Source organism: Pavona decussata, unplaced genomic scaffold (genome assembly GCF_977016875.1).
Source record: "Pavona decussata unplaced genomic scaffold, jaPavDecu1.1 SCAFFOLD_64, whole genome shotgun sequence".
NCBI classification, from domain to species: domain Eukaryota; kingdom Metazoa; phylum Cnidaria; class Anthozoa; order Scleractinia; family Agariciidae; genus Pavona; species Pavona decussata.
The window spans coordinates 5,657,943-5,676,403 of NW_028145484.1; the positions used below are offsets into that span (position 1 = coordinate 5,657,943).

General features: G+C 37.2%; 2 protein-coding genes across 3 annotated transcripts in view; one reads left to right on the top strand and one right to left on the bottom strand.

The window, feature by feature from the left end:
• LOC146478740 (sec1 family domain-containing protein 1-like) overlaps positions 1-5,696 on the bottom strand; it is a 10,389-nt gene extending 4,693 nt beyond the window's left edge. The window contains exons 1-13 of the mRNA XM_085112341.1: positions 5,646-5,696; positions 5,369-5,439; positions 4,637-4,725; positions 4,160-4,250; positions 3,757-3,879; positions 3,441-3,528; positions 2,934-3,023; positions 2,498-2,553; positions 2,307-2,389; positions 1,799-1,898; positions 1,521-1,669; positions 946-1,036; positions 312-388 (exon numbers count right to left, since the gene is read on the bottom strand). Coding sequence (XP_084968467.1) covers positions 312-388; positions 946-1,036; positions 1,521-1,669; positions 1,799-1,898; positions 2,307-2,389; positions 2,498-2,553; positions 2,934-3,023; positions 3,441-3,528; positions 3,757-3,879; positions 4,160-4,250; positions 4,637-4,725; positions 5,369-5,439; positions 5,646-5,676 — 1,139 coding nt within the window. The 5' untranslated portion in view covers positions 5,677-5,696. The remainder of the gene's footprint in view (positions 1-311; positions 389-945; positions 1,037-1,520; positions 1,670-1,798; positions 1,899-2,306; positions 2,390-2,497; positions 2,554-2,933; positions 3,024-3,440; positions 3,529-3,756; positions 3,880-4,159; positions 4,251-4,636; positions 4,726-5,368; positions 5,440-5,645) is intronic.
• Positions 5,697-8,277: 2,581 nt separating this feature from the next.
• On the top strand, positions 8,278-18,102 carry LOC146478741 (WD repeat-containing protein 20-like). Of its 2 annotated transcripts, none has more exons than XM_085112343.1 (4): positions 8,278-8,746; positions 12,547-12,729; positions 13,686-14,778; positions 16,979-17,215. In XM_085112343.1, the coding sequence occupies exons 1-4, from the start codon at positions 8,501-8,503 to the stop codon at positions 17,077-17,079; spliced, it is 1,623 nt and encodes a 540-aa protein (XP_084968469.1). In that variant the 5' UTR covers positions 8,278-8,500; the 3' UTR covers positions 17,080-17,215. The 2 variants fall into 2 exon arrangements, with proteins under 2 accessions (XP_084968469.1, XP_084968468.1); XM_085112342.1 differs by having other exon boundaries at positions 8,376-8,746; positions 13,686-14,786; positions 16,979-18,102.
• The last annotated feature ends 359 nt before the right edge of the window (positions 18,103-18,461 follow it).

Below are 18,461 nucleotides of genomic sequence, written 5' to 3' on the forward strand. Positions count from 1 at the left end.
CAAGAGCACACTGCAAGTATGACTACTCAAACATGGTGCACATGCTTTACATTATCATTATTACACCATTACTTCCTAGTACATCAATTAGCAACTTACAGTCGAGCTTCCTGTAAGCGGACACCCTTGGGACCAGAAAAAGTGCCCGCTTATGGGAGGTTAAAAATGTAGCGTTTGCAATTTATAACTGAAAATTTGACCAAGTGTCCGCTTACAAGAGGTGTCCGCCTACGGGAGGTGTCCATTAGCAGAGATATTTATGGAAATCTGGTAAGGCTCTACTGTATAACTCAAAGATTAAAAGTGCTTACCTGACAGCAGAGGTCAGTTTAGCTGTACTGTCTGTAAGAAGTTCACCCATGGCTTCTTCATTACTCTCGTCTATTCCCTGCCAAGAACAAAATATTTTCCAATTTAGTCATGCCCTTTCCATGTCTGTAAAGGTTCAGTGCTGTTAGTAGTGGTTGGCCTTTTTTTGGCTTTCAATTGGACTTTAGATCAGAAACTCACAGGGTCAGTGTTTTGGGGCTATGTTGCCTCCACTCCTCAGAGAAGAAGCTTTCGTCCACATTCTCTCCCTCCACAGGTTATTAAACGGGTCCCAGTGACAAAAGCTGGAAGTAACCATGTATTTCACTAGCATCTCATCCAGGCGGGGGGTGGGGTGGGGAGTAGGAATACTCCTGGTCACTTCATGCTTGGTATCCTGTGATTGAGTAAAATCCCATCCAGGGAGGAGAAGTAAAACTCCTAAATGTATTTGTTTCAAGCTACTGACAGAAAATGGGTTAAGCTCCAACCATAGGGGTCGCCTTACCTACCTTTCTATTTAAATCATATCTTGCAGTTTTATAAGGTCACATGACCTCCAGCTGCAAAAGACTACAGCCCAGAAAAGAAGACTAAGGGCCGTGAGTAAACAGAAACCAGTGAAGTATGTCTTACCATAACATTTTTCAGTCTCTTGACTTCTTCTTCTGATGCTCTGTATTCATCAAGTTCCTTTTGTATTGACTCTGCTACTGTTGGAAAAGGACTGCAAAAAAACAATAAGAAATTGAAGAAAACATGCCGAAGCCAATCTGAAGTCAAAACTCCTAAGGACTATCAGTTTGAAATCACTGCAGTTATCTCTCAGAAAATGTTGACCCTCCAATTTCAGAATGGATCTATAATTTCAAGCATTCTCTGCTTTTCTATAGACTCTCTCATCACATGTATAACTAGAGGATTAACCCTTTAAGCCCTAACAGTGATCAGCATCAAATTTCTCCTTGTAATTGCAATGCTTATTCAACCCCTGAGGTAATAAGAATTAAGGTTATGATCACCCAAGCTGAATATTTTTGATATTTTAATAACTTCTCTCCAGCACTTCTATTAGAAAAGTATGGGGACAAGCAGAATTTGTTCTTTGATTTTAGGGGTTAAAGGGTTTCAACTATAAATGGAAACAACAAAGTCAAAGTTTCACAGGGAAAGTAGATTCAACAAAATGTTTCCTGTGAGACTCCACACACCTTCCTTTATGTGTTCCCCAAAACTTATCCATAACACTGAGGTCATATGATTTGACTTTATCTTGCTTGGGGTGCCTGTGGTGTGGGTCTGTTTGTTCCTGGTTACTTGGTGTTGATTCCTTTACAACAACTCTGTTCAGATGTAAATCCTGCAAAAAAAAAAAAATTGTTATGACTTTGTTACAACTATATGTGAGCAGATGCTACAAACATAACAAGGCCAGATGGTTTCAAAAGATCTTAGAAGAGCTTGTGGAACATTGTCTACTTATATTTACCAGAACATCATGTACTAAAGCTTGGTATGTCCACGTGTGATGAAGTGGAGTGCAGAGGTCCATGTTACGATCCAATATTACTAACACTGGTCGCTGAAAACTAAAGATAAGTAAAAGATTGCTCAAACTCAGTGACAACATAGTAAGTCCCTTACAGCAGGGCTGTTACTCCTGAAGTGAAATGAAAATAAATTATTTTTAACATAATTGTGGTAGATCCAAATATTCCATTGATGATGTTCTGGCTCACAATTATCGGCACCCAAACAATGTTTAACTATCAACTCCTGTGATTCTTGCCCTGTTATATTTGATTCATTGATCTCATGCACAAACAGACCTACATGTATTTCCACACCTACACCACAAATATGGGCTAATGGATCCAACTTAAAAATAATTTTTAAAAAGAGACACAAATTTACACCACTGCATAGATAACAAATCACACTGAACAAACAATTTATACTTAATATTATTATAATACATGCCTGTTATTTTTACAAACCTGAACTGTCCAGATGGCATATCTGTGGTGAACAGGCTGTTTCTAGAGTCTCTTAGGTTTTCTCGCAACTTTTTATCAAGAGCCTAAGAACCAAAATGGAAAAGTAGTGTTGTAAGTGTTGTTTTATGTCCATGGATTATAATTAAACTTGATAACTTTATATCAAGGTCTGATATCATTAAGTGATTTACCTCTGCAACCATTTCTGCTGCATTGCCTTTAGGACATCTGATGATTGGCACAGTACCTAAAACAACAAAGTTGATTATCAAGACTATTAGTTAGAAAATCACACCCATGAAATTCCACACACTCATTGGATGATCTAACCACAGAGCTATGTACAATGAGACTTGAACTGGGTTAGGTCAGTGAGTTAACATGCTTTATTTCTGTTTAGCAGAGCCATGCTCCTTTAAGAAAGACAACTATCTACCGGTAAATGCATTGTATTGCTGCATGTTGATAATTTTATTATAATAATAATATTACAATAGCTTCATTTGAGTGCTGCCTGTGCAAAGAAAGAACTGATTACATAGCAGCAGTTAAAATCAAACATGATAACAATTTTTCATGATGAAACAAACTAATAATTATTAGTTAATTATTATGATGAGAACAGACCTAATGACACCAGAACACTGAAGAGGCTGTCCACAATAACATCTCGCAGCATTTCAATGTCTGTATCTTTAGCGTCTGGTCTGTTAAGAGCTGCAAAATAAAAAGAAAATAATCATGGTGTAGATGGGTTGACCCCTAGATAGTATGAGAAGTAAGGAGCAGGTCTTATCCTTGATAAAAGGATGTTAATAATCAGTCAGATTAATCCTTTAAGCCCCAAGAAAGACCAGGGGCTAGATTCACGAATCCTTCCTATGTGAAGATGAATCCTGTGTATTGTTTCTTAACAAAAGGTTATTGTTATTCAACAATAAACTTAGGAAGGTTTTGTGAATTTGGCCTCAGCATCTTATTTCTCTTCACAATATCACTGATTGATCACCAAAGACAAAACGTCTCGATTTGAAAACAAATTCTCCCAACTAATACCATAACAAATACAGAGAGAAAAATTAGGAGAATATACATGTTGATAGCAGGAGATAAAAGGTTAAAAAACATTCTCACCATAATATGATATTGAATCTCTGTCCTGGTTTCTCACAGTAAACATTTCATCTTCCAAAGAAATGTAGTTTAAATACTGGTCAAACACCTGCAGTCCAGAGAAAATAAAAAAGATGTTAGTTTTGGAACAAAATAACCTTTAATCAGGCGTTCTTTTTCGGGGAAGAGTGAAAGTGTGGCAGCGCGAGAGTCGGCGATCGGGAGAAGGTAGAAACCACAGACACTTTCACACTCCCCTGAAAAAAAGAACGCCTGATCGCAGGTTAGGAACAAACCGGATAGTTACTCTTGGTAAATCATTACAGTAATGCCATACCTTGGTTATTTGTGTGACACTGTTTGACTGAAGGGCTGCAGTTGCAAGATCCTCCAATCGATGTCTTGAAATTGCAGAAATAAAATTCAAGTAATATGACTCATATAGTTGATTTCTACAGTCCTGAGAATATAAAAGAATAACAAATACATAAATTATTAAATATTCAGGGTTTGGACTTAAACATTATTTGTATTATTGTAAATTACATGAATATTAATCACTTTACCTTCACTAAGGCCCTGACCCTACGAAAGCTTGGTAGCTCAAAGTCTCTAACAAAATGCCGTTTGTATGACATAATGTTTGAGTGTCACTGTGTCAGAGATTTGAGCCCCCAGGATTTTTCTTTGTAAATAGCCTGGCTAGGTTGGGGGCAGACAAAAAATGGATCAAAACTAACCTGGCAAATTCTTTTAACATTTTCTTCTGTTGGGAGAACAAAATAGATGGCAGGAACCTCAGGAATAGCATCTCTATCAGAATGCAGAAGTCTGAAATTTTTGAATAAATATCAACATCAGAGCTACGAGGAGGCGTTAGTTTCATAAAAAAATTATCATTTGCTAACAAGTCAACATGCAAAAAAGCAAATTTGCTGTGACTACAATCAGAAAAAAAAAAATTTGGAAGTAATAAACTCGAGAATTTGGCTATCACTAGATCCTTTATTTTTTCTTTGCCTTTGTACGTATGACTGTTTGGAAACTATGTTAATTACAGTCCATTGATCAAAAACCTCAGTGACGAGGAACTGTCTTATAACTGGTACAAAGGTAAGAAAACAAAAATGTAAAAGCTCAGAGGCCAAGTGATGCAGAAACCTTCCAGGTAAAATTCATATATCAGGAAAATAAAGCCTAAAAACATGTCAACTCACAGATGCAATGTAATGCCCATTTCTCTTAGTTCCTTTACATTAAGCAGTGGAGAGATAATATCCTGACCATATCTGTCGTATACAAGGACCTGAAAAAAACAAAAAGAATATTATTTTTATTCCACAGAATAAGAGAGCCATATAAAGCAAGGGCTCGATGGAACATTGTCATGCACCTATCAATGATGAGCTATGTGAAGGTGGTGGGGAAAGGTGCCGGGAAATATTGCGCATTTGGCTCTGGCAAATTTGTTTACTATCTCCATGTGCACTGATACCCAAATTACTACACATCAAGGGATTACTTGATAGGTGCAGTATTGAGAATGATGTATTATTCAGTCAGTAACTGGAAGGTCATAAGTTCAATTCCTGTTAGGAGAACTTGGATTTCTTTTTTCCAAGTATGCATGTGTTACTGACGGAATAATACATCATTCTTCCTTTTTAACCAGGCTTAAAATGTACCATAATATTTATTTCACGTGCATTGTTGTCTGAGAAGGAACAGATAGAAAAAGATGGTAGTCTTTGGGGTCAGATATGTGTTTCAATAACTAATTTATAGAGTTGGAGATACAGCTTGAGAACCTTCCTAATTAAGTTGATAACTTTTTAAATTCTTATTGGCTGTCATTTTAATAATACAACCAGCGTCAAAATGAAAGATAATTTTATATATTTAATTTATTTCATATTCTAATTATACTATTAATTGACCGTTAATCCTACCTTCCACACTGGTTCAACAGCGACTGATTTCGATATTGGTTGATTTAGGTTAAGCATACGCTTCAAAGAATCTGAAATTAACAATTATATTAATTTTATTCAAATCACTTCCTGAAACAACAGAACTCTCCCCGTTAAACTGCATTTAATCTTCTCGATAATAAACTTTTCTCACTCATAATTCAAAATCAAAATATTGAAAAATATTTCTAAGAGATGGTCGATAAAAAGAGGAGATCACACAGAAGAAAAGCATGAAATTCTGACATTTCTTTACCTATCTGTTTTGCTCGTATGCTGGCCGCCATTTTGGATTTTTAAGTTTCACGCATGCGTAGTTTGAAATGCCTACGTGTCTCTTCTACCCAGTCTCCCCAGTTTAGGTTCGTGCGGTAGGTAGCGGGGAGGGGGGTAGTCCCAGTTATGGTAAAATCAACAACAACATAAACAACTCCCATAAATATTTCAGAAATCGCAACATCATCACTGTCGCTGCCCACTTCAGGAAGCACATATGCATAAAGGCCCATTTAAACGGTTTCAACATTTGCTTCAAGATGCATTCACTGCACTTTGTTGAACCAAATGTTGAGGGCGTTTGAACAGGTCTTTTAACATTGTTGAAAGCATAAAAAAGGTTGAAAGCTTGTTGAATCAAGTTTAAATCGTTTTCAACTTTCATTCAACAACCATATAGCATTTCCTTTGTTCTCGAAAATGTTGAATAGTGTTGAAGCCGTTTGAACACTCCGTTCAACATTTGTCCAACATTTGCCCAACATCCGTTGTTGAACGAATGTTGGTGAAATGTTAAAACCTTTTAAACGGGCCTTAAGACCGTATTTCAGAAGTCTACAACAAAAACGTTGAATGTAAAATTAAAGTAAAAACGGTCTGCATGCAAACATCCAGTTCTTGCAGTGTTTTTTTTTTTTTTTTTTTTTTTGGAAAACGAGACTGCTTGCAGTGTCTGGTATCGCTTATGATTAAAAACGTGTCACACAAAGGACGCACTGAGCATAAGTTTTTTGCAACCTTTGGGTTGAACAGCTCTTTTGTGTCGGTGTGCGGTGCTTGATAAAGTCTGGATACGTCGGGTAATAGTATCCACCAAAAAATGGTTTTAGAGGGCTATATATGAAAAAATACGTTTAAGGCACACCTGAAATTTTATTACTCAGTGAATGTGTTCACACAGACCTACTTTTCTGCTATCTGTTCACTTTTTTGCCACTATTTGCGACTGACTGTGGTCACGTGACAGGTTCCCTATTAAAGTACCTATTAAGGTCTATTAAGGTACCTGAAGAAGGCTGGCTTGGCCAGCCGAACTATAGTACACTTTAAAACGTAATTCTACGTTGTATCGGTCTCTGTTTCTCTTATGGTTTGTATTTGTTAAGCCGATCAGATCACAGGCAGCCCAAGCTCGCGTCACTAGAGAGCGTGTAATAATTAATTACTAGTGGGCATGATTACCTTTGAGTGCAAGCAGCCATTGAGAATTTAAACGCATTATAAGGCTTTGTATGGGAAATAAAATACCGTCGATTTATGAAGTTTAAAAAACGCTAAATTTAACTTTCATTCAATAAAACGAATAAAACTGCCAAGTTCGCGGCGTCACTAGAGACACTAGAGAGCGTGTGATAATTAATAACTAGTGAGACGATGACCTTTGAGTGCAAGCGGTATTGTGTTACAGACAGCCGTTGAGAAATTTGAACGCATTATAAGACTCCGTCTTATGAGGGTAATGACAGTGATTTCAAAGAACGCCCGAAACGGCAAAATAAACCCCAAAACGCACAAGAATACACCAGAGGTGAGTCAGTTTTATTCATTTTATTGAGTGAAAGTTAAATTTAGCGTTTTTTTAGCGTAAAAATCGTCGGCATTTTAGTTCCCATACAAAGTCTTATAATGCGTTCAAATTTCTCAACGGCTGTCTGTAACACAATACCGCTTTGCACTCAAAGGTCATCGTCTCACTAGTTATTAATCACACGCTCTCTAGTGTCTCTAGTGACGCCGCGAACTTGGCAGTTTTATTCGTTTTATTGAATGAAAGTTAAATTTAGCGTTTTTTAAACTTCATAAATCGACGGTATTTTATTTCCCATACAAAGCCTTATAATGCGTTTAAATTCTCAATGGCTGCTTGCACTCAAAGGTAATCATGCCCACTAGTGATTAATTATTACACGCTCTCTAGTGACGCGAGCTTGGGCTGCCTGTGATCAGATCAACAATTGATCCAACGTATGCCAGCAGGAATAATCGTCCACGGTTGTTTTACCTATTAAGAGCCCTGGAGCGAGGAAAAAATGCTGATTCTAGCTATAGATATAGATGCAAATGATGTCCTGGAGGAAAAGTCACGGAACCCTGGAACCCCGATTTGTCTGTGTTGGAGTCATGGAGCCCCTGAATTAAATTCTTCCTTTTCTTTGAGACCCCGGAGTGCCATGTGAGTGCTCTAGGAGACCTGGGCCCAGTTGGTCGAAGTCCGATAAGCTGATCCTGGATGAACCTGAACTTTGATTCGAGTTTAATTACTAACCAAGATTTTTTCGAAAAGATTTTTGTCCTCCAGTTTTGACTGAGACATTTTTAACGAGCGAAATGAAAACCTCGGTTAACTTTTAATTGGGGATAAGCTATTGTAGCGTCAATCGGCTTTCGAAAAACTGGGCCCTGGTAACCGAGAATGATCGTATCCATTTACGTCATTGCAATTCAGTAATTTGTAAAGCCCATGTGACTAGTCAAGGTCAGTCAAAACACGAGCACACAGTATCAGAAACTATCACCGGCATTAATATTACCCGAGTTCATAGTACTCAGTTATATTCACGTTTTTTCAAATGGGTCGAAATAGCCCAATTTTTTCTTTAGGACTATGTTCTCTTGCCAAACATATATTCAACGCCGTTCAAATTCAAACAAGCCCCCCGCACTGAAGCTTCACAAAGTCAGAATCCAAGAAGATTTTCCTGTTTTCAACTGATTAAAATTCCGAGTCAACAGACTCTCAGATGTTCGATCATCCCAGATACACGCATGCGTACTATGGGGACCGCAGGGAGCGAGCGAGCAAGCCGTCACAATATGTGTGTGTTCTAAATCGAAATGGCCTCTGGTAGAGGGCCTGCAAATCAGGAAATCAAACAACATTTTGCCACGAAAGAGGGCTGCTACAGACTGCTAGATCTATCGGTTTATTCACGACCAAATAAAGTCCCTTACAACGTTCAACAGTGCCACCCGGTCCATGTTTCGTTTGTGACAGTGAAGGATCAAGGTGGCTGTAACGATCGAATTGCCTTCAATGTCGGCAGAGAATTGTACTTTTACATCTACAAAGGAGTGCGGAAGGTGAGTAAACCTCCTTAACACCACCAGAAATAACGAGAAAGTAGTCAAGTTGTAAAACTGTGCTTGTATATGTACGGCTGGTATCTTGTGTTGTCGTGAAATTGTGCATGTTTTCCTTGCATTGCAGGTTTCGCTGGAATTCTGTGGGACTTAGGGTCTAAAATTCACGTTCTATCACTGTATATTTTCACCAGCGAATCTGATTTAATATGGGAAAATATCACTTTTTCGACCTCTGTAATACCTGTTTTATTTCGTATTTTGTCAAGCATTCTGCAATGAAAGGAACTTGGAAATGTCCTCCAAATGCTGGTCTTCCCTCTCGATTAAAAATATAAGACTTAAGTTAAGCTTAATTAAGCCTAACATGTCGCTAAAAATCCGACACTGAGTTTATTTCTCGCAGTCCATGTCTATGTCATTAAAATTTTCTTCTGTGCTGTGGAAGCTTCTGTACGTTATTCCTCATATAAACTAACACACAAAACGTTTTAATTAATGACGCTAGATGGATCGACTGAATTAAATTGCCAATCTCTGACTAAAAAGCGTACGTGAAAAATAATCGTATTAACCGATATAAGCTTAGTTTTTGCAGCATAACCCTCCATTTCTTTCAGTTTCTTGCAAATCATGGCCCAAGTGCTTTAAATGTTATAAAATATACAGATGATCGCGTGAAGGGTGTATGTTTGGAAAACATAAAAGTTCGTTTGTAAGCTTTTACCCAAATTGCTATTACTTGAATGCAAAATTGTATAAAACTGTTCATGCCAACAGTTATTATAACAGCCATCACAAATAAAGGTGATACATTAATTTAGAAATTTATTGCTTCACATTCTAAATCCTTGTTTATACTTGCACACATCTGCACAGGTCTTCTTCACTTAGAATTTGTTTATTTAGAATAGTTGATAAATCTTGCTTATTTCTCAGATTAAACAATAATGTCCAGTCTCACTCAATAAAATATTTTTGATAAATTTGAGTGAAAAAATAATTTCTTGTGTACATTTCAAAGTGATATTGTGGGCTTGTGTGGTCAAACACTCAACCGAAGTCAAAACATTCACTATATATAGACATACAACAGACTTTATACACAAAGATTACAAATCAGCATTGGTGGTGGGGCCATGTTTGGTAAAAATACAAATACAATAAGTTTTTACCAAGTGAGACAAACTACTAATAATGAACGTTACTTGTATATGAAAACTCGGGACTGAAGTATAATTCACTGTCACTGTCATTTTCTTTTGCCGAAAAAAGATTAAATAATGCTCTTACGGATTAAAAATGCTCATAAAAATAGTCTTTATCTTTGATGATGACTGCAGTTGAAATGAAGTTTATACTATTGATCTCAGTAAAGTCAGTTATTTCCCCTTAATCTTGAAGACTTCGTGATATTTTTTCCATAGGATGCACAACACGAATACAATCATGGCATTTATTTAACAGTGGCATGTCGATAACTTTGATGTCAGTCATGAATGCTAGCTAGATTAATGGTTTCTTTTGTTGAAGAGCAGCATTAGAACCTAAGGTTACTACCCACAAGGTTGCATGCCATTAATTGACTTACAATAAGAAAAGAAGTTCACTTAAAATTAAGCCGGCTTAAGCCTTAACTACTCATGGACAGGTGTGCGGGTTTTAATAGTTTTGAAGAAGGTGTCAGATGTAACCAAAGTGCCATAAATGATGGAATAAATGGAGTTGTTTATTAGATTCAACAGTGTTTATTACAGCAAGGCGTTTATCAAGTTTACTTGAACAAGTGTGAATAACAAGATGTCCTGGCATGAAACAAACCTCTCGCTGTTCAAAATTTGCGAAAAGGGATTGCAAAGAAACATAAAACCTTGACTCGAATGTAGTGAATGTGTTCAAAGAATCCTCAAAAACAAATGTGTTGAAGTTGGATGGACACTTTCAAGGAACTTTCAAACTAGTTGCTAATTGTGATGGTTATTCACTTCTTCATTCTTTCATCTGCAGTTGAAATGTATGAATGTCATACATGTATATTTCACTTTCAACTCATCACTTCTATGGGTATATTGCAAATTCACAAAATGACCTACTCACAGTTGCCTTGATAGCTAGTTGGTAGGGGACTGCACCAGTATCGAAGGCGTCCTGGGTTCAAATCCTATTCAAGCCTGAATTTTTTTCCGGGATTTAATTTTGCGACTGCGTATATTACGTTCATAACTGCGATGATCATTCACTTGTAATATTTATTCTTTCATCCGCAGTTCAAATGTATGAATTTTATTTTCATATATTTCACTTTCAAAATAAAGTAAGTTCACAACGTTTTTTGAGAAATAAAGTTGTGTTTTATTTTTCAAAAAAAACAAGTGCTATTATGTGATCCCTAGAGCTCAGAATTAATAAATCACCTTCATTTAAGTGTCCTGAAGGTGTAAAGTGAAGCCGACTGTGGTGTACAATAAGACGTTGCTATTCGCACCCCAGTTCACAGCTTGGAAAGTTGTGCCACAAATACATATTTACAAATGATACAATGTACTTATTTTTTTTATTACTTTTATCTACCTTAAATATTTTACTGAAAGCATTGAAATCTTTTTGGATGTTTTCGTGAAGTAGCATGATCAAAGATTAGGTGAGAATCGGTGCAAATTTTGTGCAAACATATATTCTAATTTCGCTTGTTTTCCATGTTCAAGATAATTATATTTAGTCACCAAAACACAGGAACTTTTGAAAGAAATTTGCAAATTTTTAAATGAAATTACCCTTCACAATAATACAATACGATACCCTTTTGTGTGAAAGGAAAACGTAATCACTAAATGAAATGAAAATTTTAAGTGATATTTGCTGCTCCAAAGTCTTGAAATAAAATTGGTTTGTTGCTTAATTCTTTTCTCAGTACTTCATGGTAGTATTACTAAGAAGCAAAACCTTCCAGGGTAACATTGAGGATAGCTGAAATTTACAAGAAGATAAATCCAGTTTGGTTGCATTGTGGTTCTTATCATAAATAAGTAGCCTTTTCAACTTTCATATTTCACTAGCCAGAAACAAGACTTGACCAAGTTAAAAGTTGTTCACTCAGTTATCATGATCAGCGTGTACGCAGTCCTACTGTGAAACAGAAGAAATATTGGATAAGCTAAACAAACACAGGTCAAGACTTGCGTTATTAGAATTCTTAGGATTATAAATAGTAGTTCTTTCAGTCATTCCAATGAAAACATGTCTTGCAATAGTTCAAAATGAAACAAATCTAAGCAATGTCTGGTTTGCAAAATAAGATCAAAGCATGTTTTTTCCAAAGAGAAGGGACTTTGTGGGAAGTACAAAAATCTCCCATCTTTGCTCATTGACAGCTTAGAGATAGCTATAAAATAACAAAGTGAGTTTGAGCTGACATCAACAGGATTTCATCAATGCGTTATACTTAGAAGGGGGATTTAGACCATACAATATATTTAAAAAGCCTACAATATGCAAATTATCTGTTAGACCTATGACTTGCTGATAGTATTTTGAAACTAAGCTCAGTAATTATGGGTGCAGACAGTATTGAATGACGAGCTGAGCAACATGCTGTATAAAAGTCATATGTGAAAGTTGTAATTAAAACTCATACTGTGCTATCAAAAGTAAATTATTGCCACATCTTGTATAAACATCAAAGGTTTTGTTTACCTAGCTCCAGACTATTATTGAAAATCTTAGACCCTCCTCTTCTGTTTGCATGTTGACAAAATTGGTATATTTGTTTTTCAAAGATCATGAAATTGCTCCTTTTCTAGGCAGCAGACCTTACGAAGCCCCTCGATAAACGGCTGTACAAAGGAACTATCCCAACGTGCCACGATTTTAACCAGCTGACGCGGTCATCTGAGAGCTTGGAGCTGTTGATTGGTTTCTCTGCTGGACAAGTACAGCTTCTTGATCCTGTCAAACATGAAGTCAACAAACTCTTTAATGAAGAGGTCAGTGCTATTTAAGGTTTAAGGTAAAATTGCACTCAGCTTTCATGCAAGTGGTACAGTCGAACCTCGATTATCCGGACTATTCGGTTATCCGGACTTTTTTCCCTGGTCCCAATTTTTACATGAATATTAATTAGTTGTGATCTTGAAAACTCAAAGTCGCAAAAAGCCCAATAATCCTTTCAAAAGACTGTTGAAACAGCATATTATCCTTTGCACTTTTCAAAATTCGTAAGTGCGACAAGACAAAGAAATATCCTGATGCATTCAGCTGATATCCGATTGGCTCATTTGTTATAGGCTGTGTAGATTTCACAATAAAATGATGTTTTCTTTGCTGTAACCTTTTGTTTACATTTCTATCTCATTAACATTCATATTTTTGATTATCCGGAGTCTCGATTATCCGGACTATTTGCCGAGGTCCCAACGAGTCCAGATAATCAAGGTTCGACTGTAATCCACTGACTGGGAACCACCTTGTACAGCATAATAAACATCACCACAGGAAGGTAGTGCTCAGTAGCTTCTATTTAATATGTCACACTTTACGATTTCATCCACAGACTCAAAAGATAGAACCACCTTGTACAGCATAATAAACAGCACCACAGGAAAGTACTGCTTAGTAAATTTCATCTGTGTGAATGGTCACATTTCAGAATTCCATTCACAGACTCAAAAGTTAGAACAATCTTGTACAGCAGAACAAACTGTACCATGGGAGGGTAATGTTCAGTAGTTTTAATTTGATTGGTCACACTAGGATTTCATCCTTAGACTCAAAATGTACAACCTTGTGCAGCATAGCAGTGCCAAAGGAAAGTCCAGTTCAGTCACTTCTATGTGTCATGTTGAGCTTTAGGTTGTCATTCACATATGAGTTCTTAATGTTAGAACCCCAATACATACCTGTACAATCTGTAAGCAATCTTTAATTTTTGCCACTCTTTCAGAGACTTGTGGATAAGACAAAAGTCATGTGTCTCAAGTGGATTCCAGGATCTGAAAATTTGTTTCTTGTTGCTCATGAAAGTGGAAACATGTTTGTATACAACAAGGAGCATCCTGCTGGGGTTGGACCTCCCCAGTATGCTTTAATGAAACAAGGACCTGGCTATTCAATTCACAGTGGGAAATCAAAGACAACGCGAAACCCAGTTTGTAAATGGACTATTGGTGAAGGCTCTATAAACGAATTTGCTTTCTCTCCAGACTGTAAGCACATAGCTACAGCAAATCAAGATGGCTTTCTCCGTATATTTGACTTTGATCTGCAGACATTATGTGGTGTGATGAAGAGTTATTTTGGAGGCTTAATATGTGTGTGTTGGAGCCCTGATGGTAAGTATGTTGTCACCGGTGGTGAGGACGACCTTGTCACAGTGTGGTCTTTCATTGAGAGGAGAGTCATTGCTCGTGGTATAGGACACCAATCCTGGGTGCAAGTTGTTGCTTTTGATCCTTACACTACAAGCGTTAGTGCAGGAGGTCGTGTAGACGACAGTGATGAGGAAGAGATTGAACAAAATGGCATTGTGCCATCACAGCGTGCTAGTTCTGTTACGCCTGAGGACAAGAGTGTGACTTCTTATAGATTTGGATCTGTTGGCCAAGATACAAACCTTATGCTTTGGGACTTAGGAGAAGATGTGCTCAAACCTCAGAGACCTCGTGGCAGAAGTGTGCGTGTCACCAGCACTCTTTCAAACTCACATGTAACTTCAACTCATTGCCTTACTAATGGTCCCATCACGCATGAGACCAATCACACTGGCAGTGGAAATGCTGTTGCACCTATGTCATCATTTGACACACCAAAGAATCTGACTCAAGTACATTCATTAACCAAATCCATGGAACATTTAGTTAATATTGGAAATGTTACACCAGGGACCGTTCTGTGTCCCCGAATGGAGGACATCTCTATTCTGGAACCTTTAGTCGCCAAGAAGGTAGCAAATGAGAGACTAACAGCACTGTCATTTAGAGAAGACTGCATCGTCATGGCGTGTCATGAAGGCTTCATCCGCACTTGGGCTCGACCAGGTAAAGTGGTAAGTGTGGTACCTTGCTCTCCAGGGGAAGGGCACAGCCTTTAAAATGGCAGTAAAGCATCAATAGTATTCAAGGGCTCTTCAAAATAATTATATTTTTTTTAGTTGCAATTCCCCTTTTCTCTTTTGTGGAGGATAAATTCTGGCCAGTATTGTCTTCATGGACAACTTGCTTCCAACAAAATTTAAAGTACAACACAAGTTGTATGTATGTCAGTACTTTACCTATTTCAGTACCCAGGTACTTCAGGGTAATGTAATGGACCACAAGTCCCCCCCGCCCCAGGAGGATAAATTTTTGAAATTTGTCAAGTGTAGAAATGCTATCTTCAGCACTTTGAGAACACTGCAAATTCTTCATTTTCTTACATACATACATAAACTTTATTTTTCCTTGAATTTAAGGGTAGCTTTAAACAGGTAATATCTCCGAGAGAACATCAAAAATCTACCGTAAGTTAATTTGAAAATATTCCTATATTACACAATATTTACAATTAGGAGCTATAAAGTAAGAGATCTATATACGATCTATATTCTTAGTATAATAGTTGCATTTAAGGTGGCTTACTACACTTTTTGTACTGTGCAAGTCTTTGATATGCGCGCGTGCTTCCCAAAGCATGCGAAAGGATCACGCGTGAGGAAAATCACGCGAGCTTGCTGAGGAAATCCCGCAAGCACAAAAACAAAATGGCGGCTCTCGGAAAAACTTCCTGGTATTCCAGGTGGGTTTCAGAGGTGTTTACAGTGGCTAGATCGTGTTTGGGCTTGATAACTGAAAAAACGTGTTGTCTAATGGTTGCTGTTCCTTAACAGCCTTAAAGCCTTTGCAGAGTTGTGATTTTGCGACAAATGTTTGAACACGAAGGCAGCATGCACTCACCAGTTGGAGCACGCGCGCGCGCTGGAACCCGAGTTTTCCCAGAACAAGCATGCGCAATGGTCTTCTCACCGTAGGTCGCAATAACTATTTTTTCTCGCTTAATTTCTCCAAATCTAGCCATACAACCTATGTTCAAATTTTTGCTGTGGACAGAAAACACTAAAACGGAAACGTGAACATTTTTTAAAGAAAATCTGTCAGAAATTTTTTTAGGAATTTTCAAATAAGGCAAAAATTTCTCAATTTTGTCATTTGCCAAATTTCTTCCTGACAAAATTTCGTGTTCTTCCCTGTAAATACTTATTTTTGCCCACTTTCCAAATCCTAAAATTTTGAAGTGGGGTCGTACGGCTAGATTTAGAGCCAGACAACTCTAAAAGGTGTAGTTTCCAGGCCCCCACTAAGACTCATTCTTTTGTATTTAGCACTTTTTGAGCATTCAAAATTTAATTTCTGACTCAAAATTATCTCTATTGTATTTACTGTACTAGAAAAAATGTCCAAGAAAATTCCTGTGGGCATTTTTCTTAAATTTGATTTAAGGCCTTCTTTCACTCCAGAAAACTGTAGTAAGCCACCTTAAGCTGTCTTACAATAAAATGCAATTGTTGGCAGCTGGTCGTTCACAGTAGAACACCCTTATGGAGCTCAGGTAGGTTTGGGTCTCACTTCAATATGTCATGAGTCGTCTACAACTCAGTGGTAGAGCATCCAGATTAGAAATCAGAAGGTCATAGGTTTGACTCCTGTTAGGAGAACTCTGATTTTCCTTGTCCAGAAATGCCTGTGTCACAAACTGAAAAAATACATTGATCATTTATTCATCAGGCTTAGAACATAACATCACATTTCTTTCACATAAATGTTTTATTCCAGTCACTGACATCATACAAATCCTAACAGTATACAGGATGAGAATGATGTATTATTCAGAAAAAAATCCGAGTGCTCCTATCAGGAGTCGAACCTAAGACCTTCCGATTACTAGTTAGGATACTCTACCACTAAGCTACAGGAGAATCGTGGGAGCTAAGGCCATTGTCCCATGAACCTATTGTAGTTTAATAATTAGTTTAATGTTATGATATGAAAATTACAGCATGAATCAAAAAGCCACCAACACCTTGATTTGATAGACCTCAAATCAATGGAAATGTAATCAAATGCACTTTGCTCTTTATTGCAAATTATTTGTCTTCTTTTTACTCTTGATCTACTGCCCCTTTAAGATGTAATAAAGTGTCCACAGTTTTCAGATTCTCATACAGGAAAGCTTAATGATCATTTTGTGCTTGTTTTTACCTAGGGCGTGCACCCAACAGGAACAGTGGTTTGAGCGATGACGATGAGGATGAACAACACAATGCAATTGATTCACAAATCTCATCACATTCTCCTAAATCCTGAAACTAGCTAATTATTTCACTGATAATATCTTTTATATAATCTAAGCCAGGTTGTGCTCTGTCCCTTCACAATCAGTTCCCTAAAAAAGTGATATTAAAGTAAAGGCTTTACCAAAATGATTTCATTCAACAGCCTTTCTTTTTCATAGATAACCTTATTAGATTTTGTTTGTAATGAGTGGAGTCTGCTAGTGGAGGTTTTTCTGCACTGCAATCTTGGTTGACTCTTAAATTGGTGTCTAATTTCTGAGCTGTGTCTTATTTTTCTCTTCTTTTACGGGGAACTCAATGTGAAAGTTTGGGTGCTTTCCATTCAATCCAAAATTCTGGAAATTCCAGGTGGGGAATTGAATGGAACAGACATTTTCAGGAACATAATTTCGGAATCTGGGGTATACCTCGCAAAGTTGTCCTTATGTGCCAAAAAATTCCGTTCCATTCATCCATTTCTACTTGGATCCAGTTCCTCCAATGTAGGTTGACTGTGTTATTTTGGTTTACATGGTAAACTTGTGAATGGGACTGGTTTGTTTTCAATTCGGTTGCTGGTCACCGGAAAACTGATATGGTTCCATTCCCCACCTAACGTTATTGAAACTTCGAACTGGAACGTTTTGCTGAATGGAAAACACCCCTTGGTAAAGTTAGTGTACAAATTAAATTAATTTGAAATTGACATTACTCATGACAGAGGTTACACACACTAGTTTTTGTAGCTTTTCATGATTATTGTAATTTAAAAGTACTTCAATTTGCTATTATTATGTTTGGATATAGTTTGTATAAGCTCTGCACTCTCTAAGAGAGAGCTTTTGTCAGTAATGAAAACAAGTTTTTATGATACTGGAAAGTTAAAGTTTATTTCAGTGAAGCCATGTCAAGCCTTTCTGCCAAGGATTAAATTTGACATTGATTATAGCAAAGTAAAAGTGGTATTATTGGAACACTTCAACTGGCACCACTGTAAAGTTGAGGTGGCCTGACGTGTGAGTTTGTGAAATAGTAGACATCTCAGCACATGAAATTTTAATTGTGATCTCTTCCCTTGGCTGAACCCTGCATTTGCATCAGTAACGAGAAGAACAAATCTAAAACAAAGTAACTGCGAAAATAAAACCTTTGGAGGCGTGAATTAGAAAGGGAGCACCTTCCAGAGTCCTGTTCATTTGCCTTCTCTTTTTCACTTATTCTCAGCATGACCCTATGTTTTCAGAGACAAGTCAAACACAAGCGAAGCCCTTCAAATTTAATATTATTGAGAGAGTTTGTCCCAGCTACAGTGTGATGTATTCAGTTGCCATGTTATTTTATTGTTGCCATGGTGAGTGTCCCTTGTGTGAGCTTACCTTAACTATAATCACAAAGTCACAGGGCTTTTGTCTT

Bases quoted from the DNA above. Each gene is read 5' to 3' on its own strand.
- LOC146478741 (XM_085112343.1), top strand. From the start codon at position 8,501: ATGGCCTCTGGTAGAGGGCCTGCAAATCAGGAAATCAAACAACATTTT. The intron at 12,730-13,685 runs GTCAGTGCTATT...CCACTCTTTCAG, and splicing joins ACAAACTCTTTAATGAAGAG to AGACTTGTGGATAAGACAAA. The intron at 14,779-16,978 runs GTAAAGTGGTAA...GTTTTTACCTAG, and splicing joins CCGCACTTGGGCTCGACCAG to GGCGTGCACCCAACAGGAAC.